The sequence below is a fragment of the Pomacea canaliculata genome, linkage group LG1, assembly GCF_003073045.1.
Source record: "Pomacea canaliculata isolate SZHN2017 linkage group LG1, ASM307304v1, whole genome shotgun sequence".
NCBI classification, from domain to species: Eukaryota; Metazoa; Mollusca; class Gastropoda; order Architaenioglossa; family Ampullariidae; genus Pomacea; species Pomacea canaliculata.
In genome coordinates this window covers 26,747,017-26,774,575 of record NC_037590.1, presented here as the reverse complement: position 1 = coordinate 26,774,575, position 27,559 = coordinate 26,747,017, and the positions used below count along the sequence as shown (strand labels likewise).

General features: G+C 46.6%; 1 protein-coding gene across 1 annotated transcript; it reads left to right on the top strand.

Moving 5' to 3' along the window:
- The first annotated feature begins 1,641 nt into the window (after window positions 1-1,641).
- LOC112571647 (voltage-dependent calcium channel gamma-7 subunit-like) lies at window positions 1,642-25,523 on the top strand. The gene is made up of 4 exons (XM_025250804.1): window positions 1,642-4,096; window positions 12,555-12,647; window positions 13,857-13,997; window positions 17,784-25,523. Exons 1-4 carry the CDS (start codon window positions 3,886-3,888, stop codon window positions 18,326-18,328), a joined length of 990 nt encoding a protein of 329 aa, XP_025106589.1. The 5' UTR covers window positions 1,642-3,885; the 3' UTR covers window positions 18,329-25,523.
- Window positions 25,524-27,559: the final 2,036 nt, after the last annotated feature.

Here is a 27,559-nt window from a genome sequence, read left to right as displayed (position 1 = left end):
GACAGAAAGATTTGATACTTGCACAGTTGCATTCTACCGTACAACAGTATAAACCACCTTTTGTGTTTATTGTTGTTACTCTTGCAGACTTTGCTGACAGCCATTGAAGTCATTCGCCTAAACCACGCTGGCTAAACCGGAAGCGTTGTAGCAAGTAGCCTCGTTCTAGTAGTTGACTGAAAAAAAAATCGTCTGCAAGCAGTCAGGGATAGTAGTTCGTGTGAGGACGATTCGCAATCACGTGACACAGGGACAGAAATAATTATATCATGCGGGTATCATCATTTCTTGACTTAAGGAGACCGAGGTAAAGTCAATAAGAGATCAGAAGTGATGACAACAAATTGTCTGGAAGTTGGGATATTATGGTCAGACATTTAAATACTGATGTTCACAGTTTTAACAACTCATGGGAGCGTCAGAGGGGTCACTGCAGGTCAGCAGAGCCGTGATCAAAGGAGGCTAAACTGAAGTTCTCGGTGGGGAGAAGGAATGAGTGGGGGAGGGACGACAGACAGCTTGGTAGCAGTTAACGAACGTGGTTATCCCCCTTCACGCACACCATCTGCATCCGCGTTATCTCCCTTACCACTATACCCACCATCACCACTAGACAATCTGCATCCACATTATTTCCTCCTGCTTCCTTTCCGCTAAGCACGCATGATATCTATGTTGTCCACCACCTCACAATCTGCATGTATGAACTCTCCCTACCTCCCATAATGTCCTGCACACATACAAACAAATGTCTCGGTAAATGTTCGTCTAAAGTTCTCTCAGTCAACATTTTTTCTTGATATTAGGTCGACCTTTGTCTACACTCCAGTCCACTTTTCTGTAAGATGCCATCCAGTCCAAGTTTCTGTGAAATACAGTCTAGTCTCCTGTTGGGTGCAGTCCAGTCCACCTTTCTGTGGAACGACCGGTACGATCATCGATATCGACGAGAGACTGGCGGCCTGTCCTGGGTCGCACGCCCCTCAGACGGGTGGCCATGTGAGCAGCTGTTTCCAACATCTTCACCAGAAGGACGTGGAACTACGTCTAGGAGTCTACGTCACGTTTGTAACGCAGCTGTGCAGGAAGTTGGTGCCATATCCTTAGAGCTGCATGGGGTGGGCCTGCGACAGACATCGAGTCATTGAACTCCGAGAACGTTTTCTCTGCGTCTTCCTCTTTCGTCTCCAGGGGCTCGTCAACGGCCCGCCGCTTAATGACGCGGACTTGAGGAGCCCGCAGTACTAAAACAGTTTGTCACTGTCTTATAGTCTCCGCGCGCTCGTCTCCCCGCCACTTGCAGGAGCCAGCATGAGAGTGCACGAGCCCCGGTGCCGCGCCTGCGCGTGCGCGGCTGTCAGCCCCAGAGTCGACCGCTAGCCTCCATCAGCGCGCGTGCTATGGCGGCCACGACCAGACCGCGTGCCTGGACTGCGCTCCGCCACTTGCTTGTGTGGAGATATTGACCGCCTCCTGCCTCCTCATCTCACGCTCCCTCCCTCCTTGTCCGCCCGTCCCGGTCGTTGTGCTGGAGAGCGGCGTGTCTTCTCTCCCCCCCACCACAACACAACCCCAACCCCAACGATGACCGGTGTCCGGTTTTAGCTTCGGACACGAATCCCCCTTTCCCCACCTCCCCCCTTTAAGCACCCTTGATGCTCCAGAAGAACACTCCATTGCGTGGCAAGACGACCAGCGCGGCCATAGCGACGACGACGACGACACAGCTCACAGCCAGCAAGCGGCGCCACATCGCTCAGTCGCAAACTGCCAGCCCTGGCCTGCCGCCTCTGACGGTGGTGGTGGTGGTGGTGATGGTGGTGATGGTGGCGGCGATGACGTTGAACTGCTGTAGCCGTGCATGCCGCTCGTGACGTGCATGTGCCCGCGCTTTTGTCATGGTCACGCTTGACCGCTCTCGTGCACAAGCGGACACGCAGCGGTGCCAGCGACACCCGAGGTACAGGCAGCGAGCTGCAGGCCATGTGACGTGCGGTGTGCAGCGTGCAGCGCCCGCGGCCATCAAGTGCCGATGACCACTGCACGCAGTCGTTCACTCAAGTCGCTGCACAACCACGCTGCTGGCCCCCGCCGTGCAGCCAAGTCTGTCGTCGTATGCAAGTGGCCGCGTCTTCATGCTGCTGGCCTCCACACGGAGGAGAAGGGGGTCAAGCACGAGCTCGACGCTGAACTGGTCAGTCGTTGCTGTAGTCGCAGTGCGAGTCATTGGCGAGTGTGATGCTTCCTCCGACTAGGATGGCCGTGATTTGTGTGCTGCCCCAACTGCCGGCGTGTCTCTCCTCGCCACACTCCCGGTGTTGACCGGCGCCACGGGCATGAGTAGCGCAGGGGTGACTTCCTTCGGGGTGACTTCCGCTACGGCGTGTTCCCTCCCTGGCTCGCGGGATATGCGCCTGTCAACCATTCCACGATCTTCGCCGGTCATGTACGTTACTCTTCTCTCGCGTGACGTGTGTTACAGTCTTCGTGTGATGTTACGAGCGTCGTAGTGACGTGTCACGACCAGAAGCTTGCCGTATGTTGGTGCCACGAGCATCGTAGCCTTGTCACTCGACATCATCACATCGCCAGCAGCAGCGCCTGCCTGCACTTGAGCTTCATTGGCTACGTGGTGTGTAGCTGTGTTGGAATTTCACACACTATCCGTCCAGTTCACTAGATACGTCACACCCACTCCCACGTGTTGGATGTTCTAAACGATCTCTTACACTGTACGTCCTCAACGTGACACTCAGTACTTGTGTCACACTGGAAATCTGTCCGACATGTGTCAGCTTCACGTTAACATGGATGTCGTGTTGGAGGCTAGGTTGTGTGTCACGCCGTACTCTCGCCTAGTTACATAGCACAACACGTCACACAGCTAATCTGTGTGCGGAAGTAACGTCACGTCACCAGCACGTCCACTCCAAGCTGTGCACCCCATGGGCTGTCGTCACAGGATTGGTTATAATCTGCAAGTAGTCACTGATGATTAGTTGAAAGATAATCATTACAAAACACATCTTCTGTCGCCTTTGTCATCGTCTCAGCCTCGGTGTGTAGCTCGTTGGTCTGTCGGAATGCAGAGCATCAGAACCTTTATTTTCAGAGGTTAGCCATCAGAAGTATAGCAGTTGCTACACAAGCATCCCAACGGATTCCAAAAGAGTTGTCCCAAGACAGATGCTCAGTCTCCACGTTCCCAAACTTAGGAACAGGGTCACAATGAAAAGCTTTCATCGTTTGTTTTAACACATAAAATGTTAATTAACTTACAGATGTCACAAGTTACTGATGAAGGACAAGTCGCCGTTGCACTGGAGCCTGTTGCTGTGTGAGTAGAGCACAGAGAGCTCTGTAGACTACACCTAAACTCAGGCGCCACCTGTGGCATCAGCAACCCTCTTCTCCTTCGGTTACAGTGGAGACTACAAGTAACAACGCCCAGTTCTCAGCCATTCTCTGTTTGTATCTTGTTGATCGTCGACTAGATCCTTGATGGTGTGTGGGTTTGGATGATGTCACTGCCGACTTGTGTATGCACGTCCATGCCAAGCTTGCTGCAGTAGACTCTACCGATGACCAGTTACCTGCAACGGCCAGACCCAGTGGATTTGTTGATCTGTAGGTTTGTTTTCTGATTTGTTTGCTGAGGCACTGACCCGCGAGGTTCAAGTTCATGTCGTGCTAGACTATGACACGTGACCTTAGGTCACTAGCTGTGACGTCAGAAGGGTAGGTCTCTGCGTGGACAGTAACATTGTCACAGTCAGGATGCTTCTACACGTGCGCGTACCGCGTCCCAAGCCGGAAGTGACGTCTTCAGGCTGTTAGTGAGGTGAAACGTGGCGCCGTTGGCGGCAGGAGGGGGGAGTGGCCCGGATGCATGCGCTTAACATGGACTGCTGCAGCAAGCGGCGCATCCTCACCTCCATGACCAGCGTGTGCGCATGTGCAGCCTTTGGACTGCTGTGTATCGCCGTGGCAACCGACTACTGGCTATTCACCAGCGAGAAGTTCAGCGGAAATGGCACGGCGCGTGCTCTGTATACACACGTGTACAGCGGGCTGTGGCACAAGTGTCAGTACAAAGGTGAGCGAGCATGTCACACACACACACCTGCACGCTCATCACTCCTGTTGTCTCATTGTGTGACATTTAATGTGACAACAAAGACGTTTACAGTAAGGTAAGCATGCATGTACAGGTGTAACACACCTGAAGCCATGAAATCAGCAGGTGTAATAGAGAGACAGGTGAGACAAAGCACAGACGACATTTGTTGCTTGCAGCTGGCTATGGGCTATGGTGCTGTGATGCTGACCATTTGTTTCATTTGTTTGTGTGCTATACTTGTTTTGACTATATACTTATTTAACTATACTTGACATGTGCTATATACACTTTGTCATACTTACTACGTGTGCTATACTGTGTCATGTGTAGCATATACTACGTGTGCTATACTGTGTGTGCTGTATCACCAATACCATGAAGATTAGTTGTCCTGAGGTCAGATCTCGTCTCAGGCACGCTGTTCTTTCTTTCTTTGTTTCCACTACATCCTAAAGATTTGTGGTTAAGTTGTGGAATACAATAATATCCAGCGTGCTGCTGTCTACACTGCAGTTGTACTGAGTCTGAGACTGTCTGGATTCAAGCAATTCAGTTCACATGTGCTGAAGGTGTTAATTTTCTCTTCCTATAAGTTAAAGATCTAACCAAGTGTCATTTCTCCTTAATATTTGCCTCAAGGTACAATCAACGGAAGAGATGGTAGCGTGGGTGAGTTGGAATGTCCAAGTTTTAAAATGAGTATTTTCTCAGATACACGTCTAGCCGTTACTACAATCCTCAGGCCACACCCTCTCAACTCTCATTGTATCCTGAGGGTCTTTCTTATCTCCAGGTCTTCAATTACAAACATCTGCTGGTCTGTTTGTACTTCTTTGGTCTAAAACTGAACACAGAGCTGGGCAACACTGTACCGTTGGACTGTCCAGGGAGTAAACAGACAGGACAAGTTATGAAAGTGTAACTGACTGCAGTCTGTGGGTTTTTTCAAACCAATGTTTAGGAAAGGTTATAAAAGCTTTGATATACAAACTCTCAGTGCAGCAGTGATATTCCTACACCCAGATGCCAGCCCGCTGGACCTGCGTAGTGTCGAAATACCGATGAACACCAATTAGTTATATCACGGGGTATGATCTGGAAGAATGTCCATTCATCATGGCAATCAGGGTTTGATACCCAGGCTCACCTCTCGTCTGATAACGACTAGCGAACGGTTATGTTGGTACGTGTTGTCGGGGGATGTAAGTGGGTTGAAGAAGCTGGACTGATGTAGTGGTTGACAAGACTCGTCACTTGTCCCTCTCCTGTGAGGTGGTAAAGAGGTCCTGCATGGACCAATCAATCCACTCCTTCACGTCTACCACCATCTCTCCTGCTGTCCGAGTCGTCATCGACCTCCCTCCAAGGTAGCCTGCAGGATGGATGACAGAGTGTCGTGTCGAGCCACACAGCCCAACAAGACCAGCGAGTGTCGCTTTGTAGTTGAGAGAAATGGTTGCTGGGGCCTCCTGGGAGCGGCGGCCGCGTGCTTGGTACGAAGTCATTGGTCTTACCTCCCTGCACGAGAGTCGCCTCAGGCACTTGGTCTGGAATTACTGTATCCTCCTCTACAGGGGGGAAGGGGAGGCAGCATGGCGTTGCAAGGAGGGGTGTTAAAAGTGCTTACTTTCTTTTCTTACAGACATTTATCATACCTCTGCACTCTAAATTCGTGAGTATGTTTGAGAGTAGTTCACAGCCGCAGCAACTAGCCACGCAGTAAGCTGACTGGAAACAACAATGTCAAGCCAATTTGGCTGCTTTCTAACCATTTTCCCAGATAATTGTCTCTAACAGTGTTATCTGTCTTATATATCTGGTTGTCATGGCACGCAGGATGTTGTTAACCTGTGTTTGCTGCCCTTGGCTATTGCATGGTAGTCTCAAGGACCGTGTCAGTCATTACACCTGTACACTGCACACCTGCACATGGTCATTAAACATGGCGGGTACACGCACACAACCAGCTCACCAGTCAACCACCTAACCACAGACTGGCCAACACCCGCTTATTTCGAGGGTTGAGCAACAAAGAGAACGAAAAAAGAGTTTTCACACAGACTACAGTTACCTACTTTTGCCAACACAATTTAAAAAAACCTGTTATCCTCCCACTTCTCCATCACCAAAGATGCAGCTAATCAGTTGTTACCAACGCAGTGCCATGCCAACACACGGGTGCCAGAAGTATCACCTCCACACGATGTTTACAGATGTAAATAATTAGTTTACATACTGTGTAATAGAGAATGTCATAACACTCAATGTGTTTGCGACGGACGGTCAGGTTGTTGTCAGTCCCACCCACTGAGCAGCGAAACAAAACTTCATTGCTTTCTCATCAGCAATGGTCGGCGGTCTGCACGACCAAGAGTAGAGTGCTTGGAGTCTCATGCAGAAGGGAATTTCAGATTTTTGTTGTTGTTTACACGACTGTGGCACTGGTGCGGGACCCTCTCAAGCTGCTCAGCAGTCTTAGGTCTAGGGTAGGTGTGTGTGTACACGCTCGCCCACGTGCTGATTATTATTTTATTTTTAGTAAAGGAAATAGAAATAGAAATAGAAGACTTTATTTTGCCAGTTTGACTCGTTTTCGATTTTAAGTGATAAGTGGAATGATTACTGCATTGTACAGTCCATTGTAGCCAACTTCTGGCTAGTGAGGGTGGGTGGCTGGGTAGATTAAAGCTTTGGTGCAGTTGTTTGAGTCTTTACCGGGTGGCTCAGACAATGGGTAGACACTGAGGCTCCAGCCTGACGTTCACTTCACTTCTGTTGGTTTTCAGTCTATCCCACGTTTATACTTCATTGTGAATTATACAATGAAGTGCGGATAATGACAAGCGAAGTGTAAGCAGACTACACACTACAGTCAGCACACTACACACTACTGTAAGCACACTACACACTACTGTAAGCACACTACACACTACTAGTAACAGACTACACACTACTGCACACTACACACTACTGTAAGCAGACTACACACTACAGTGAGCACACTATAACATAGTTGCTTACGACTATACTGATGTAAAAGCTAACAATTAGTTTAAAACAAGTTGTCTGGACAAGTCGTTCACCCATCTCCCCCCGGGGAGGGGAGGCCGTGCTGGCTGTCGATGGCTCTGTTAAGGTGTCTGACAGTGTTTGACTGATGTGTCTTGTGTCTTGTGTCTTGTAGTGTTTGACTGATGTGTCTTGTGTCTTGTAGTGTTTTGACTGATGTGTCTTGTGTCTTGTAGTGTTTTGACTGATGTGTCTTGTGTCTTGTAGTGTTTTGACTGATGTGTCTGACAGTGTTTGACTGATGTGTCTTGTGTCTTGTAGTGTTTGACTGATGTGTCTGACAGTGTTTGACTGATGTGTCTTGTGTCTTGTAGTGTTTGACTGATGTGTCTTGTGTCTTGTAGTGTCTGACAGTGTTTGACTGATGTGTCTTGTGTCTTGTAGTGTCTGACAGTGTTTGACTGATGTGTCTTGTGTCTTGTAGTGTTTGATTGATGTGTCTTACAGTGTTCTAACGTGTCTTGGTGTTGAGGCTGACATGTCTTGTGGTCTTGTGCCTCTCATGTCAGACTTGTCGCCTCCCCACTTTGAACACAACAATAGTGTAAGATGTCTTGTCACAAGAGACAGCTGTCAGTATTGTGTGATATTCTTAAGCTTTAACAATACATGTTGCTGTCTTTGGAAAGATTTCCCCCCAAAATACTTGATGTGATGTCCTTAAACTAATCATCCAACCAACTGACTGTCAAGCAAACAACATTCATTGTGCTGCTGCTTCGATCCAATAAGTTAGAAGAAACATTTTATGTGTAAGTGTCATGCACACTTGTTACTCTGTTCTGATTATCACTTGTTGCTAGTAATTAACACTACTTTGACTGCTGTCTCACTCTCGCCATGATGGAGACAGCATCTGACATCACCTGCCTGTGATGCCGCGAGTAGCTGGAAGGTCAGGAAAGATAGTTCAATTATGTTTCAGTCATTGGGAATTGATTTTTCTCTCGATCACCTTTGTAAAGTCAGGTGGCCACTCTCTACATCTTGGTTGACTGGAACCGGCGTGCTTCTATGTTCGAGCGTCTGTGCAATCACCACTAGGGCGACTAGGCTATCCGCTGTTACCGCGTGTTGCTAGAACCCCTCGGCTATCCGCGTTACTAGGACCACTAGCTGTCCGTTGCAATCACCACTAGGGCGACTAGCGTCGCGTTACTACTAGCTGTCCGTTGCTAGGCGACTAGCTATGCGTGTTGCTAGAACCCCTCGGCTATCCGCGTTACTAGGACCACTAGCTGTCCGTGTTACTAAGATCGTTTTGCCTGCTCGAGACTGTTTCCACGAGGGAATGTAAATGTACCTGACTCCACAGAGGTTGAGGGAAGGGAAGACAGCAAGGGGGGAGGAGACAGGCACAGTTGGCAGGCATCAGCAGAACTACATCGGCCAGTCGCCCTCAATGGTCAACGCAAAGTACAAGAACTTCGAGGGAAGGAAGCTGAGATGTTGGTATAACCTGACTTGTGTAATCAGGTCAAGGCTGTTCAGCTTCATTTTACCTTCTCTAAGATAATACTTGCAGAACACTTTCCCACACCCCATATACAGGTCAAAACCCACCCCACGTACAGGTGACTGATTCAATGATGCAAAGGTGCATGTTGCTCGTTGTACAAGAGTGGGACCTGGACAGACTTGTAAGGTTGAGCGGAATCTTCATTCAGGTCAAAGGAAACTTCACACAGGCGGGGGCAGGGGGAACTCAACCCCCACACTGTTGGCTACCTCCATCTCTCTCTCTCTCTCATTGATGTGAAGAACTGCAGTCAATGTTATTGAAGTCTATATATTTGCCCATAATTTGCTCTGTATCGTTTCTAGCCACCGATACAGCTTCTTATCGTCTAAAATAAAAAAAAATGGAGCTTTGTGTTAAAATTTACAAAACAAACATAGTCTACGAACTTCCCGTAGAAAGAACACAAGACCTGGTGAGGGTTGTCGACAAGTGTAGCATCCTTTACTTCACTGCAGCAGCTTATGAACAGCCGAGCCTCGGCGTTGTCTTTAAATTTCTCAACAACCGTTTTTCGTTTTGTGATTTTGAATTCGATGCGGTAATTGGTGCTACAGAAGCTAGTGCGAGCTTTACAGAGTGCCATGCTCTTGCATTCCGTGTGGTCTTTGTCCCTGCATCCAGTGCTTGACTTACGCCTTGGTTGTCTCCCTGGAATACATTCCTCGCATACCTAAAGCCTCTCCTGTCACATAAATACATCTCTTGCCTACCTTAAAGCCTCTGCTGTGCAAGGATGGAAGTCTCGTGGTTTCGTTAAGCCTAGCATCATGTAATTGTCTGTTGCTACTTTATTCTTTGTTTCTTTTTCTTTTGTTTCTCTACCTTGTCGCCGTGATATTGTCGGTGTAAAACACTACCAACCAACCAACTTCGATACCCAGCAACAATTAGGTATCCCTGAGAGTTTGTAATGGGCAAACACAATCAACAGAAGCAGTAAGAGCAAGTCAGAGGCTGACCTGGAGCTGACCTTACTGCTCTAACACACTACTCTAGTATCAGTTGTTATTTTTGCCAAGTTTGCTCGTAGCTAGTCGATGGAGAGTCTGGGGAAAGTTCCACAACTCAAAGTCATTCAAGGGATTGCTAAGCTGATGCGACAGGGCAGATGACTGCAAAAGCGACCTCAGGATTGGCATTAGCTGGCCGCGAGTCAGGCCACTGAGCCGGCCAACAGGTTGGCGGTTGTTGCCGGCGAGCCCGGGCTCTGAGGGGCGCTGTTCGTGTCTCACAGTTTGAGCTTTTCTCCACAGAGGATGTTGAGGATGTGCACGGAGATCAACTGATGATCAACAGGTGCGGCTTTGTAGTGGGAGATGCACGGTGTAATCAGGTTAGCCAATAAGCGAGGCCGGACAACAGTGTCGCAGCCTTTGCTTGGCGTGACTTGACCTGACAGGGACGTTGACCAGGACAGGACACCAGTCCTTCAGTGTCAGACTGGACCTATAGCCGGGCCTGCAGGGAGATTCATTCAGGATGAGTACCAAGGATAATAGACAAATGGAGAGAGAGACTAGCAGGCAGGCAGACAGGAGGAGAAAAGCTATGTCGCCACGTACAGGCGGTGCGCTGCCCGCAGATGCGAACACTCGATATCCCCATTGTGTCACGGAGGGGAAGGAGCAGGGGAAGTCATGGGAGACAGGAGGCTCCTCTAGGTGCCGTGTGGCTGAAGGGTAGGTGGTGAAGACAAGGGTGACTGGGTGCCGTGCGACTGAAGGGTGAAGGCAGTGAAGACACTAGGTGTCACGTGACTGGAGGCTGGCGCTGCATCTGTCCACATGCACTCTTAGCGAATTGTCGTGCTGCGCAGCATGTTCGTGATGGAGTGGAGTATGAGGAGAGGGGGTGTGGTTCTGGAACATTCCCCCTCGTCTACTCCATATCATGTTATACTTGGTGGTCTGGTGGTTAGCGTCTCCACTTCACAGTAGAAGATTTCTATTCGCGGAGTCTGTTTCCAGCCTTGAGCTAGCAAACTTCCGGTTTTTACCTTTATTTTACCTTTACTTTTTATCATTTATTACTCTACGGGATCGGAAGGTAAAGAATCATGAAAACCCAGCCTTCAGTACATAAAAAACAACTGAAAGACTGGTATGTTTGTGTTTTAAAGCCACGGTCTGATAGGTATCTTTTGTAGGAAGTGGCAGACGAATGTGAGACTGTTCTCAATCATTACATCTCCTTATTTGTCCAGCTCCTGCTGCTGCCCCTTCACACGTGGGCTGTGTAGGATTCATAGTTGGTCCGGTTTATATGTGATTGTCAAAATGCAAAGATATGCCTCAGGTCCACATCTCATTACTTGCAAGATGCTTCAAAATGGTCATCATAAAACCAGACATATTCTTAGAGCTGTTCAACACAATGCTCGATCATGATTCCTTCCCCAATACATGAAACGTTATAGCAGTCCCCATCCCCAAACAAGGTATTATACAAAGATTTATTAAATCCAGGTTAACATGTAAAGTCGAAACATCCTGTCCCCAGAACAGAGTAGGTTGAAGTGAAAGAGTAGTGTGATGAATCATAGTCTGATGGAGCAACAGCAGCCTTACAGCAGAAAATAATGTTCATACGAAAAATGGAGTGAACCTATGTGGTGTATTCTTAGATATTGAGAGAGCCTTCTGACATAATGGTCTGCTTCTCCACCTGAGACATAGAGGCACGCCAAAGATAGTTCATTAAATGGAATTTTTTCTAATGTTATTAAACAGGAAAAACTCAGTAGAGGTTAAAGACTACAACTACCTGAGAGACATCTCTTAGCAATGGAGTTCCGGTCTCTCAGTCCCTTACTGTTTAACGGAGACCTAAGCCACGAGGATTAAACACGTAAAAAGAAAACAATTTGCAAAGGATATTTACCTCCTACAGAAACTAGAAATATATAAAACGATAAACACTCAAATGACCTAAAAACATAGGATTAGTAAAGAGCCAAGAGGACCCTAATGGACAGTGAAATTGGTGAAATATAACGGCTTACCAGCCATTTCATACCAGCACAGAGTATACACATAAGTATTACAAACTCAGAAGAAATAATTAATGCTAAACCATTTGACTATCACAGCTCACAGAAACACTTTGGGTGTAAATTCTTTTTTTAAAATAAACATTTGGAACATACATTGCTACATCAGCCAAAAAAGAATAAAGCTTAACGAGAGTGGTGAATAAACACAAGTAGGTTGTTATCTATCATCTATCATTGTTGGTCTACGCAGAGAGTGCGATCTATTGGTGGTGTTGCTGCGCGTTTTAGCTCTCGTTGTTGTTATTATTAGCTGGGAATAAAGAAAGTTTAGAGGCCGGACTAGAATGGCGAAGAGCGGGGCGACAAGGAGAAGGAGCGCGTGGCGGTTACCTCCTGTGTGATGAATGGCACCAGGCGGAGGGCAACACCAGCAGACCACGGAGGTCGACTCGAGTGGTGAGCCGTCAACACTTCACACAAATATTGTGGGCGACGCCGTGAAGACAACACGAGGACATCGTGCAGCTAGTGTCAACAATGCCCGCTCCTAGTGGCAGTTAGTGCAGCTCGTGCAGGTGTTAGTGTGGTTACCATGGTGAAATCTTGTTACACGATACAAATGTGTGGTTATAAAGGACATCATTATATGACATCATTACACGGCATCACATCTTGTTACACGATACAAATATGTGGTTATAACATCATCATATGGCATCCAACCTGGTTACATCACATTACTGCTTTCATATTTTATTTGTCAGACAGGTCAATCAGCAGGTTTATCGGCTAATATCACGTGACAAGACTTCTCGTGTCAACGACTTCTGACCTTTAACCCTGTGTTGCAGACCTGGATATCAGTCCGCCCACCTGCACCTACATCATTTACTTCACTGCTGATGACGACAGAGAGGGACTAGGGCCCACAGAAGCTATTCTGCGTCAGTATCTCCTTTATGTTTGTTTGACGTCAGTATCTCCTTGATGTTTGTTTGACGTCAGTATCTGCTTCCTGATGTTTTCTGACTTCAAAATCTCTTTCTTTACGCTTGTCTGACGTCAGTCTTCACCATTGTCAGGTCAATGTATTTGTTCGAGCTCATTCACAATGTTTTTGAACCAGTTTCACAAAGTATATTTTGTTTCTGCGACAAAAAGTGTTTTACTCCAGCAGCACTATTTAAAATTGCTTTTTCCTTTATGCAAACAAATTCATACGCCTCACAGTGGGGAAAAGCTGAGCATTATTGTTTTTTTGTTTGTTTCTCTGTTTGTATTTTATAGCTCTTCATATTCTTATATCCTTAAAATTGAGTAAACCATATAATGTAGCTACTGGGAAAGGAGCACACCGCACAATGTATTCCTGAAAATAGCATACCGTACACTTGACGTGTTTGTAAATGTGAGTGTTTGACCTTTTGGTAGAGAACTCCTCTCTACGTAGTACATTAGAAATACGCAAGAGAAATATTTGATGTTTTTATATATCCTATTTATTTGACTAAAGCTGAAACTAGATGCATCATTTTTATCAAGGAAATTATCATTACTCTAAGCATTACTGATTTGAGTAGAGAACCTAACAGTATCGCCCACAGACTACCAAACTAACGTGAAGAAATGCGTCAGGCCCGGGAAGTGTTTCAGGTACAAGAATATCTCACACGAACAAGAGCTACAGAAAGATCGAAGTTATTCTATCCACAGGCGAGCTACACAAGAATGAAGAAAACAGAATTGTGCTTTCAAGCGGTCAATACTGCTGAAACAGGAAAAACATGGAAGACTCGATTTTAAACTAAACTGTTAGCTCCAAGTCAAGCCACACCATGCGTCTGGCAGCTTGTCTCAGAACTCCTCCAGTTCTTGTGCTCGCAAAAACAACAACATAAGTTCTTTGTCTGCATGTAAACAACAAAAGTGTTTTGTCTACATGTCAAGTGTATTTACCTGTTAAAACCATTCAACAATCTAAAGAATGTCTGACCGCACGGCGCCTTGTATATCAGTAGAAAAAGTGTCATTTGTCAATTTTTTTTCAGCCTTCGTTTCTGTAAGTCAGTTATTTGTTCTTGTGTTTCCTATAGTGAGAGGGGAATGTGACATATATCAGTAAGCATAGAACAGGGGCTTGACTCTGATTGCAGTGAACATCCGGAGGGCCACCGTGTTCCCACTGGTCAGCCTCCTCATTCTGCTCATCGCAGGCATCATGTGCTTCCTGGGTCACTGCCACATCAGCAGGAAGATTCTCACCTTTGTGTCGGGGATCCTCTTCGTCCTCGCAGGTGAGCAGTCTTGACCTTGACCTTGTCTTCACCATCAGCATCACTACATTCACTTACACACAGCTCTGTAATGTTAGTCTCAGCTGTCCAAGACTTTAAACATCTCTAACTATTGCTGCTAGCGACCTCTGCTTCACTCAATACACTTTGTTTTAAACTGTAGTGACGGAGTCTGATGTATTCAGTTCACCTTTTATTTTGTTACAATGTTTTTCTCTTCTCTCTATTACACACATACACACTCACACAAGATTATATATATCCAACACGAATTGTCGCATATCGCTTGCCTAGCGGGATTCCTGTATTTGTAAAATTAATATTATTCCAGTTTTAGTTTTTGTAACTTTTTTCTTCCCGGACGCCATAACTCTTAATACGTTTTGTCGGCGGAACACGAGACACTTTGCAAGTAAAACAGAAAACAATGGTGCTTGATTGAATCCACTCCGCCTGGGCTTCACGGTATAATCCAGGCGAAGAGGGAATGAGAAATGCTAACGAAGCTTGCAAATGGAACATTAAGCGTGAAGACCTCAACGTCAGTCACAGCGCTGGAGGTTAGAGAGGCAGGGCGCGATGATGGCGGCAATAACGTCCTCCATAAACTGCTGGCTGCACACGGCACTTCTACTGCTACAGTAATACATCATAGTGTGGGACAGTTACTACTGTTACAGTAATACATCATAGTGTGGGACAGTTACTACTACTTCAGTAATACCTCACACTACAGGACACTTGCTACTGCTACAGTAATACATCATAGTGTGGGACAGTTCCTACTGCTAGAATAATACCTCACACTCTAGGACAGTTCCTACTGGTACTACTACAATACCTCACACTGTGGGACACTTGCTACTGCTTCTACAGTAATGCATCACACTATGGGACAGTTACTACTACTACTGCTACAGTAATACCTCACACTACAGTAATACCTCACAGTTCTTACTGCTACAGTAATACCTCACAGTGTGGGACAGTTCCTACTGGTAACTACAATACTTCACAGTGTAGGACAGTTCTACTGCTTCTACAGTAATACCTGACACTGTAGAGACGTGTGCAGCCTACAGATGCTCCATAGGACTGTATAGGAACTATCAGCGTCTCTCTCTCTCTGACACACACACATACACATATATCTATACACTTGATATCGCAATGTCGTGTATACACAAGTGTCTATCTTTATTTAGGAGGAAACCTCTCCCTGGGGCCTCCTGAGTGCGTGGTATCATATTGAGCAGACAAACCCACTGACTTAAAAGCCTTCTGCTACTTTTCCCCAGATATACTCATAAGTTTGTTTGTTTGTTTTGAAAGATGTATGAAGATTAGTCTTGTACACTGTGAGAAACTTGCAGCTGTGACTTATTTCATAGTTAGCAGTTCATGTTTACTTTGTTTATGTTGTCTATATTGCTGTTGTTACCCTGCTGCTGAAACTCAGATTAATTGTTATTTTTAAATATCATTATTAAATTATTGTTAAAATATAAAATACAGACTAATGCGAGCACAAACACACTAACCGATGGAGTAATTGCTAGCTCGTGTGCTCGATGTTCCAAAGTAGGCCTGGAAAGAAAACTGTCAAGGCACCATTAAAATGCCTCTAGCTTCCTTGCCAAACCTTTTACTTTCAAGAATTAAAGAGAGAGACGAAACTCGGGAATTTCTAGCACGCTTCTGGTCGTCGCCATGGAGATCTGGAAATGAGTTGGCTCCGCCAGCATGGTGAGTGCGAGGCTAACGAGGGCCCCCCCGCTGTTTGCTCTCAAGGTGAAGCTGCCAGCGGCACCCGGCCTCCCACCCCTCCACACCCGGTTCCCCACACCAACACCCCTCCACACCCCTCCACACCCCACCCCGCCCTGCATGCACCACGGCGCTGACTAAATATGCGGCTACAGACAGGAGTGTTTTGCCTGCAGTGGAGGCAGCACACGAGCTGTACTCACGTCCGCCAGGGTGTGTGGCCAGCCGGGAAATCAATTGGGAGGAAGAAGGACCTGGGCTTTGAAATCGATAGTCGCAAGGCTTCCTCGCCAGCAACTACCTCCCACGTGCCGCCTGCCCGCTCCTGGTGAGCACGCTGCCCTGTCCACATCCTCCCCGACACTCTCCTCCTCCACAGTCTCAACGTTCACAGCCAAGGGGTCGAGGCCGTGGTGGTGAGGGAGGGAGAGACAGGGGGGAGGGAGAGGGTGAGAGAGAGAGAGGGAGGAGGGGATGGTGGGGCTGGGAGTGAGGTCTACAAACAGCTGTTAGCCGAGATGCGCACATGGTGATGAGGAGAGTTTGCGTGCACTTGTGAAGGACAGTGAACACAGTTGCCGTGCACTCACTCGCACACTCACTCACACACTCACTCACTCGCACACTCACTCAACACTCACTCGCACACTCACTCACACACACACTCGCACACTCACTCGCACACTCGCTCGCACACTCACTCGCACACTCGCTCGCACACACACTCGCACACACACTCACGTGCACACTCCAGTATTGATTCACTCGTCTGAAAATGGCGTCCAAATGGCATCTCATTTACTGCCATGCTTGTTCTGATCAAATAAATCCCAGTCCAAATGTTTTCCGTGAAAGGAATGTTCCTGTCTGTTGTGAGCTCGCCTGAAAATGAAGTCAAACTTGCATTTCGTTGAAAGTAATGTAAAAAATTTTTATCCAATCTTTACTTTTATTCTTTTCAGATCATCTACATCTTCTCAACTGTCCCAAGAAACAATAAGACCTAGTACACCTTCATTTAATTTTGTTGAGAGTTGTGCTAATGTCCTGTGTTGTAAATGACTAATTGTTAGTGATGACATGGTGTTGGTGATGCTGTCATCACATCGCTAGACACAAAATTTGTTTTTCCGTTAATGTTACAGTCGTCATCAGGACATCAGTTATTGACAAACAAACTTACTCAACCCTGTCATACTCGTGAATGATATTCGTGTTGAAGCAGTTTGCACCACCTTGGTGTACGTGGTGTGTGTGTACATGTAATTATTGTATCACCATGTAGGTAGTGATAGTGTTCATCATGTGTCCTGCTGATAATTATTGTATCACCATGTAGATAGAGTCTGATATTGTACATCGTGTGTCCTTGCTGATATTGTATAATCAGCTGATACTGTTTGACTATTTCTGTATAACAAGGTGGATAGTGGCTGACATTGTAGTAACAAATGGTTACTACAGACACGTAGTTGTTCCTTAAACTATATGAGTAGTTTGTCACGTATTTCTGTTTAATGTAAAACTAAATAATTAGAGGTAAGAAGCAGTATCAAACTGAGTACCGATGATATACTCTTAGATTAATACAGATTAAAAACAAAGTCCAGATAATGTACAATTGACATTAGTAAAAAATAAAATAAAAAAATAATAAATAAATAAATTAATTAAAAACAGAGTTACAATAGTGTACACTCCTTTTAATACAGATAATTCTAAACTGTAATTACAGATAATTACTAGTGATTACAGAACGTCACAAACATTATTTTCTGATCAAGCGATGGCCCAACTCTTTCTGTATTGTCTATTATGAAGACAATATATATATATTGTCAATTTGTCTGTGTGTGTGTGTGCGTGAAAGGGTTTTTGTATGTTTACATGCTTCCCCGCCCACGTTAAGATACTAGTGTAAGTAAATGAACAGATTGTCAATGGTAGTTGCTGTCAACGTAGCTTATAAAGTGTGTGTGTGCGTGCATGCGTGTGTATGTGTACGTGTCGGTGTTGCAGGTCTGTGCACGCTGGTGGGCATCATTCTCTACATCGGCAGCATCACGGAGGAGGTAGGTAACAAGCCGCGCGCCACCATCGAGGAGCCCAAGTTCATCTACACCTACGGCTCCTCCTTCATCATGGCTGTCGGCTCCTTCATCCTGACGGAACTGTCGGGCGTGTTCGCTGTGTATCTGTACATCACCAAACACAAACACTCACAGCGCAAAAAGCTGCATGCTTTGAAGACAGAGAGCAACGACAGGGTGGGCAACTGGCGCTACAGAAAACCCACGAGGAACGAGAACTCGCAAGCGCCCTCGCGAGACAGATCGCAGTCGCGAGACCGGTCACGTGACCCGTCGGCGAGTCGCTCGGAGACCTACTTCACGTACACACCCATCTCAGATGCTTCTCACGAGCTGTCCAGCTACATGTTCCAGCGCGACAGCACCGACAACACCATCTCCACCACGGCCGAGATGCACGCGCCGCGCCTGGACTCGCACGTGCCGCCATCGGCGCCTTCTATTGACATTGTCAGGAGGACAACGCCAGTCTGAGGACAAGGACGAAATCCCAACTGGGAAACAACTCTAAAGTAATAATGACAGCAAGGACACGGCTAGGTGTTTGGAAATGCAAATGAACTGTAAATATTTTGAACTCTCTTTTTTTTTTCAGGATGACTCAATACGAAGAGAAAGAAAATTTTGAAAAGATAACAATTGTCCTTTGTAGGAGTGACAAAATAAGTAGTGGGAAACATGTAAAATCCGTCATGGTCATGAGAGTTTGGAGTTGTGTGTCGAGAGATAAACGCCGTGTAGATCACAAGTAAGCAAACACGACATATGGGAGGCTACTCTTGTATACAGGAGTAAGGTTACCTGGCTGCAGGCCTGTGAAAAGTACAGAAGGAAAACAAGCTTCTGTTCCACGTAATCACCTGGAGTTGTGTCCCCAAACCACAGACGTGAACTGAATAGGCCAAATAGCAACTCCCACGCTGAAAACATCGGCAGCTACCCGGGGTCAGCGGGTGAGATAAGAGGAAGGGTTCACGCCACCATTTTGAACGAGATATGACCGTTGGGGAAAATTGTGTCGCAAGGCGGGTAATTCATTATAACTGAACGGCTCACGTATACTTACATGCTTACATATACACCATCATCTGTAACGTTGACAACACCCACAAGTCTCCATTGTTACCATCGGTCTGCCAGCAGGTCCATCGACGAGGTTGTACAAATGTTTAGTAGGACGGACTATGACCAGGTGTGTGATCGTCTACTCTATGCCCAGGACACACCCACCATACCACCTGTTGCAGAATGTCTCAAGGGGGGATGATCCATGAGATAATGGCTGACAGTAGGGAGAGTGAGACATTGATAACAACCTGCATGAAGAACACACAACAGGGGAAGCAATGACAGGTGCTTGCACAGACGGACGACCTGACAGTAGGAGTGATCTGTGGGAGTTCTTTGATGTAGTCGGTTATTCTCGAGGTATTCACGTCCCTGTCAATACTCAAACTATGTTGATTAGCTCTGGTGTACTGAGAAGGCAATGCCTCTTGGCAGTCTAGACAGTGGGGAGAGGTCAGGTCAACTCAAATGCCTCCCTTTTATAATACAATCCTCCGACAAGTGCAAAGTACTGCTTCCTGTAAGGGACCTTACTCCTGCCTCATAAAGGCAATCAGACCAGGGAATATGTAATAAAGGGAATATGTAACTCTAAAACTCGTAACCTGCAACTGTACTACTTGGCGGCTCTGTCAGTTTAATCAGTTTGTATTATTTGCTGTCATACAACAAAGTCCATAAAGCAAGTCAAGTAACTTAATTTTAGTTTCTAAGACTTCATCTCAAAATCTCAAATCTGATAAAGTGGACTGGCTTCAGGTTGGGAAAAGACTAGAAGAAAGTGTGCAGTACCTTGTGTCGATAGACTGAGACTACGTTTTCATCCAGATACGAATTGTGTGTGGTTTCTTGTTTGGATTCGAACCGTAAAGCCCTTTCTTGTTTAGAGACAAAACGGTATCTGCTTTTTGTTTATAGGCACAATGTCTGCTAGGACATCATTCTTCTGGAAGTTCCGAAGTGTGAGCCTAATGACACATGCACAAAAAAAAAAACCATTTTAACAATACCGAGTTCTCGCCGAGGAATCTGATTCTCCATTGCGAAGTCTTTGACATTGTCCATGATGAAGTCTTTGTCACTCTGAGTCTTTGCTGTTCTGCATGGCAAAGCTGTTTTCACTGTGCACAGAGAAGACTTGCAGTCAACCCTTGCCTCGAGAACATGAGAACAGCATCTGATGTCTGCAGTCATCTCTACATGGCAGATGGATGGTGTTGAGCTATCTTCACGTGTAACTTGTCCTCGTCTCACAAGTAAAATGGACAGAAGTTACTTCCGGTTGTTCTGTTTTCGGTGTTAGTTGTATGGTCATTATTTTCCCCAGTTTCCTGCTTTGGTGCATGGCACACAGTCTTTTATGTCTCAGCCGCCAAAACCACTCACAGTTTCTCCAGGTGTGGAGTTCAGATCCTGCGTCTTCTACATACTACAGAAAATTACTACCTATGACTATTTGTGTTTACCTTACTGGATCTTTAGTGTGAAAGTTTCTTTTGAGACTTTAGTTGATATTCTGGTGGCTTCTGTATCGAAGCATATTCTGTGTCATTTTGATTGAGTTAGTGAGGATAGAAAGCACAAAGACGCCCCATACCCTTAAATGTCTGACAACTTTTTTTCTTAAGCGAAAAGTGAAGCCAGGCTGACTACACGAGCACTTCTGATGTTTTAAGACCACAGGCAAGTCTCGCTGCCGTCGGTGATCTCGTGACACTGACGAGGGTTTCCAGGATTATGAACGTCATCGGACGAGATCGTCGAGCTGTTTCTCTCCTTTTTACCTCCGGCTGGGCGCCACTTTCACTTTTTATGTCTTATCTAATTTCCCTCGTGTCTGCCCATGTCCTGGGCACTAGAAGTGACCCTCCTTTCCCTCTTCTTTGATTCTTTGATGCCGGTTAGAAGATAAGCAAGAGCTCAACAGTTTAGCTCGTTCTGAGCGGACGGCTCTCATCAAAGTCGGCCATTGCCCACCTTCCGACCACTTCTTGTCACCTAATTTGTTATAATATGGCAGACTCAAGATCACATGCCATCAGTCTTATGTCTGCTGAAGGATATTTAAATTTGTTTTATAGTTTTGATCCCCACTGAACCGTCCAAGACTCACGATGAAGTGACGATTGGACACTGTAGCCAGCTAATATCGCAATTTGAAGGACAGTATCACCGTCGACGATCGAAAAATACTTTGATGATGAAGACAGATATTTAAAAAATCATGCACGGAGAAAGTACCTTTTTAAATTAGCTGTTATATGCCGTTGGAAAAGTTTTCTTGCGGCACTGTGAAAAGTTAAAACCAGGCCTGTAAGGATTCACGAAATTTACGGACACACACAGCTGTCTACACGACTTCAAACTGACTTTTTGTGGATATTCTTTTACAAAGACGCTGCTGCTGACACTTGTCAAAGACCACCGTGGTCTACAAGGGTTCCTCCCACCCCAGGTGGAGGATGCAGCAGAACGACAAAGGGAACATGGATAGACTGTGCCTGAACAACGCCGTGAGTCTTACTGACTGTTTGTAGGACCAGGCCATGCATCCAGCCACTGAGTAACTGTTTGCTCCGTCTCCACCTCAAAGACCTCCAGACAATGGCTTTGGTAGATTCGAGTGATGCATTTACCATAGCTTTTCACAGTCCTTTGAGATGACTATCATCCATTTCTTGTGCTCAGTGACGAGCCGAGCTTTACCAAATCATGCATTTGCCAAAGTCCATGCTGCAGCATCAAAATTACATTTGCCAAAGTCCAGATTACGATATCGCAGTTCATTTTGCCAAAGTTCAGACTACAGAATAGGAAGGACATTCTTGTTAACAACGACATCAAGTCTGTAAAGTGAATTTTTGCAGCTCCTCTTCCCTTGTAGCATGTGGTCAAGCATCTCCATTGTCCTTGCACCTGTTACAACCTGGCTGTGTCTCCGTGTGATCATCTGTTACAACGTGAATGCACTTCTCTACCATTTTCTCTCATGTCTCTTTTATATCCTTCGTTTTGTGTTGTGGACATAGCATTGTGTGTACTATGTGTGTAACTGTACAGTGTCCTGATCAGCACACAGGCACGTGACGTGGTGACGGTTACGTGTGATCAATGTCTACCACACACACCACGTGACTGTCCTAGCTCTGTACATAACAATGAGATTGCTCACTTGAAATTGCTCACTTACTTTTAGACAAGTTTTGTCGCTCTAGTTTTAGGCCCTTAAGGGGCATCTCCTTTGAGGTTGTACTTTAGGATCGCCGTCATGGGTTGTCTCGCAAGGAGTCCAGTTTTTATCTCACGTTGTGATTGAAATATTAATGTTATTATTTATTTCATATTCCTAATACCAAACTGTCATAACGTGTGTGCGTGTGAATTTGTGGGTGGTTTCACGCAGAACAGATATAAGAACGGATGTTTGTTTGAACCCGTGTATGTATCATTACAATAAAGACAGGATTTCTTGTATGCACACGTGCACCACTGTACGGGGTATGTTTAGTTGTTGTGTAGACAACAAGGATGACAACATCACTGTGGCTTCATGACAACATCTCTGCGTCATGTCAAGGGCTGAACACCTTCAGCAATTGTCAACTGAGTCTCTTCAGACGCGTCATGACAGTCAGGTAGCATCAGCATCAGCCACTGAGACACCCGATGACGTAGGTCATCAATGAAGTCAGAACCAACGTGTACTGGATGACGTAGCTGGCTGCCTGTGTGTCTGTAAAGTGACGTCAGCTACAACCGTCAGTCTATACAAGGGACATAACAAGCAGCCTTGACGGCTCTGTCAGTACTAGTGACACCAGAAACAGCTGCGATGATGAAGTCTGTATACATAAATGTTCTGTAGAGAAGCTGTCTACAAGGAGCAGGTCCCCACAGGGGTCAACTCTACCTCTCCCCGCCATTTCACATCAGCATTAACTGCAACGAGGCCCTGGGGTCATTCACTCCTCGACTGAGGGTCTGGGGTCATTCCGTACCTGAACTGAGGGACTATGGTCATTCATTTCTGCCGGCGCTGGTGTCATCCATGTCTCAAGTACGTCGCCCGTCGTCGCCACCGTAGCACGGACATCATGCTGCCTGATGCTGAAGCTGAGAACACAGTAGGTTCACCAACAACCACAAAGTCGTTAGCGGACAGGAAGGACAGGATTTGTAGCTCAGCGTTGACCACGTGGTACAGTGTGACGTAGATGGGGGACACGTTGCAGTCGAAGCCACTTCACTAAGACCTGCACACTGTCTTGCGAATTACTCCTGTGTTGCTCTCTGTGTGTTGTTTTGCAAGTCCGGTGCTACTGCTTTGAGAATTTCTGTCTTGCCTGTACATTGTTTTTAAAGTAAGTTGCTCTGTAAACTGCTTTTACAATGAACTTCTCAATTGCGACATCCGCTGATGCGACAATACCTTTTATGTTCTGTTTACTAGTGTTTGGTCAATAACTTTATATGTTGTTCTTGCCATCGCATTGAAAAAAGCTTCTGTACTCCACAAAATGTTCTAAGCACTATCTTTGTTTTTTCCCCAGAAGACACTCATTCTTGATATGAGATTTACTGAAACAGTCCAACGGGATGTCTTGGGCATGAGTTGGCATGAGACTGGAAACAGGAGACAGACACTAGACAGTGAGGTGGGATCTGAATATGGCACAAGTTTTGATTTTGTTCTCAAATAACTTGACAATAATGTTACAGAAACTACACTGTACATTGGAATCCCTCCTCTCATATGCCTACTAGCAAGATTGTAAGCTGTGTGTATGTGTGTTTATTTGTTTATTGTGTGGAAGCTTCGGAAGCAGAGGGGGAAGAGAAAGGGAGGTACACCAGACACAAGGCTAGCTGACTGTTGTAGGTTCCTCTCTAATTAGAGTAGAGGTTGTGTTTCATTAGTTAACCCCTGACCTGCTGTCCTGTCACCTCTCAGCATGTCTTCACCTCCCGTCATTAGGTCTCAGTCACACTCCGTGTACAAATCTGGTTTCCTGTACACGTATTCAGACACATCACAGCATTTTATTATATAATCCTATTTTGTTGTAGCATGCCTGAGGTGCCACAAGTGCACACAGGTCATTCCTTCTCCACGCTAAATGCAGTGAGGTGCAGCTAACAAGAGGGTCCGTCAGTCCGTCACTCTTTCACTCGCTTTGAGTGGTTTGTTTTCGCAGACCAGGTCATCTCTTTGCTAAATATAGTCCTTCTTTCTGTCTTTATTTCCCTCCCTTCCTCCTTTTAGATTCGCTCCTCTTGTATTCGTTCTTTTATCGCTCATCCCTTCACTCATTTCTCATCAACAGATCAGGTCTTTATTTCTTTCCTCCTCTCTTTTCCTCTTTTTTTTTCTCCACGCACGTCTGTCTATGAGTAAGAGAGGGCGAGAGTTGTAGAGTAAAGATAGTAGAGTTCCACAGTACGTAGAAATGTTGGTCTACTCCGTGTGGGGAACACTACACACCCCGTAAAGACAGAGAGAATAAGAATACCTGATGTCAAGTAAGGAAATCAAACAGTCCTGATGACTAGTGTCTGTAGGGTGTGTACTGTGTCATGTGTACTGTGTCATGTGTACTGTGTCATGTCATTGCTGTGTTTACAGCGGAATGCAGCTGTCTAATCGTTCCTGTGTTTGAGTTCTCTCCCTTGGAGCAATACCACTGAATGTGAATCATAACAACACGTGTCCAGCTCGTCTCAACACAACAAGTGGCCGCTTTGTGTTTACACAATTCTTTCCGATAATTTCTTTCTGATTGCTTTGCATGTTAATGTGTGTCGGGGAGTTGGTTGTCCTCTTGCTAGTGTGTATACATGTGTTTACTTTTCTAAAGCTCATATTCTGCTACTTATCTTTCTCATGATACGTTACCCAGGCAGAACACTTTTAGTTTTGCTGACATCCACATTCAGCATCCTACTTTGCACTCATCCCCGTACATTTATATAGCATCCCTCAATACGTGGTGGGAGATGGGGTACTAATGATCAACAGCCTTTTCAACTTGACGAAACTCTGTGGTCTGATGCTCGAGTGGCTGCTGTGCTAGCAGGATGGCTAAGGCCTAGCAGTCAGCTAAGCAATTATCTTGAGTAAGTGTTTAGCTGACTGCTTGCCGTTCACCACCACCAGGACCTAGCCCACCCTTGTGTTGTGAAAGGCTGATAATGATGATAACCACTCAACCACAGCCACTGTTCTGCTCCCTGCACACTCACGTGATGTACGATGTAAGGTCACGAGGACTGCGATGACGTTGACGATGAGGACGACAGCGTGACGAGCGTTAACATCCTGAACATCAGTTCTACCAGGCGTGTTGTGTGTCCCCTCCCGTCCCCTTTGCCCTTTGTGCTGCATTCCACTTCCCAGTCTTTTAAACTCATGGAATGTGTATGTATACCTGTGGAGATATGCAATCTGTTGAATGTACACTGAGGCATGTCTAGCCACCATCCAGGCGCACTGCCGCAGTTGTAAACGGAAGCAGTGGCACCTGTTGTAATAAAAGTAGTATGTGAGTGTTGGATGTATTTTACTCTAGTTGTAGCGATTGGAAATGAACCTTTGAAGTATGAAGTCGTTTGTTATTTGTCAGTTGGCATTTTCTCGTTCTTTTCCCCTCCCCCATCTTTACCGTGTGGCTGGTCCTGCTGCATGATGATGATGTTTGGGGTTGTACAGCCAGACAGATGAAAGAGTGGTTAGTACAACAATACCTTTAGCAGTTGAAAACAGAGTTTTACAATGATACATATGTTAGTGTGGTTTTAGAACAGTACACAGTACACAGCCAGACAGAGGACAGCAAGGTGTGTACATGGACACACATGACTGGTTTATACAGCGATACAGAAGACAGTTGGGTCTATAGCAATACAGATGTGACGACAGCGGTTTGCACAGAAATACATATATGATTACAGAGATTACAGCAATACACAGATGACAGGTTTGAAAACAATAGAGATGTCAGTTAGGTTTGTACGGCAGTTAGATGACAGCGGGGTGTGATAGCGATACACAGTGTGGTATAAAGAGTTGGTAGATGTGACTACAGTACAGTTTGTATAGCCACACAGATGTGACTACATTAGGGTTTGTACACAAACACACGTGCTGACAGATATTGTATCATGCAAGCATCCCGTACATACATCGTCCATTGTACGCATATGAACCCAATCGATGGCGAGTGCTCTCCCTTCACGCACTTTTCTCTCTTATGATCGTCAGTCAAGTTTTTGTGTGAAATTGTGATCTACATAGGTGTCTGCCACACAAACACACAGCTACTCTTTCTCACTCACAGAGAGAGCAGGGGAAGGAACTGGGGCACAGCTAATGGCGGCTTTGAGGTGGCGGCGAGGTAGCGCCTGAAGGTGGTTCCCGATCACTTGCGAAGCACAGGGCCGAGCCACCCCACAGACCACATATTCCCTTGCTGGCATCTTTAATTGGTAACGACAGCATCTCAACAGATGAAAGAACAGTTTGGAAAAACGCCAACCGTTACAGCAGCATCAGCATCGGCATCAGCATCATTATCGCCGCGCACGAGCTCAGCTCCACACTCACACACACACACTGCACGTTATCATCGGCCGGCCGCTCGCAGCTCCGTCTCTCTCAAGCCCTTGACCCCAACCTTCTCTAGCTCCCACACACACACAGCGCACACACAGGCACACACACACACGCGCACACACACACACACGCCCGCGCATGCGCACACAGACCCGCGTCTGGCGCCTGCCTGCAGCCCACAGGAAGAAGCGTCGACAAGGCGCGGGACTGGGTCAGCAGCCAACCTCGCCACTTTCCGCTCCACGGGAGGGCCGGGGGGGATGGGGAGGCCCGCCATCATCATGCGCCACGGGCCGCCAGCGCCACACAGCGGCCAGTGCCCCCACTAGCAGTGACGTCAGCGTGCGACATGTCGGAGAGCGTAGCATGTACACACCAGCTTTGTGCACGCCACCAAGCGGCAAGTCGTGTCAGGCGCAGCTATGTGTACGCGTGTGTGTGTGTGCGTGCGTGCGTGAGCGCATGTGCGCGTGTGTAGCAGGCAGGTGAAGACTGCGGCGTGCGCCGCCACAGGACGGCTGCTGAAGACTGCAAACAACAGCGCCGTGCCACTGTGTGACGCGCGTGGTGAGAGGCCGTCAGTCTGACGCGCGTCCAAAACAGTTGATGCACCGCGCGGCTGTGACAAAGACCCACGCCACGACTTCACCACGCCGAGCGCTAAGTCCTCACAGAACAAGTTTCACTTCTGGAACAGTCGCTACCTGCCAACTTTTTCCCAGAGTTCTGTGAAAAGGTCCCGCCACACGCAGCTGCTTCGACACTTCCGGTTGGCGGTGGTGACAAATGAGGTGACGTGGGGATCGTCTGCCCCTGGTCTTCACTTGGGTGTATGGAGGAGAGGAGGAGGGTCAGCATGTGGAAGAGCGTGGTGATGCGCGTGCAGCAGAACTCTCCGAGGCGCGCTCTCTGCTGCTGGCCACGTGCGGCACGGTGCTGGGCGTCCTGCTGCAGCTGGTGGCCGTCAGCACGGACTACTGGCTGCAGCTGTACATACCGCAGCCCGAGGTCAACGTCGTCAACGTCGT

Bases quoted from the DNA above. Each gene is read 5' to 3' on its own strand.
- LOC112571647 (XM_025250804.1), top strand. From the start codon at position 3,886: ATGCATGCGCTTAACATGGACTGCTGCAGCAAGCGGCGCATCCTCACC. The intron at 12,648-13,856 runs GTCAGTATCTCC...CTCTGATTGCAG, and splicing joins GCCCACAGAAGCTATTCTGC to TGAACATCCGGAGGGCCACC. The intron at 13,998-17,783 runs GTGAGCAGTCTT...TCGGTGTTGCAG, and splicing joins GATCCTCTTCGTCCTCGCAG to GTCTGTGCACGCTGGTGGGC.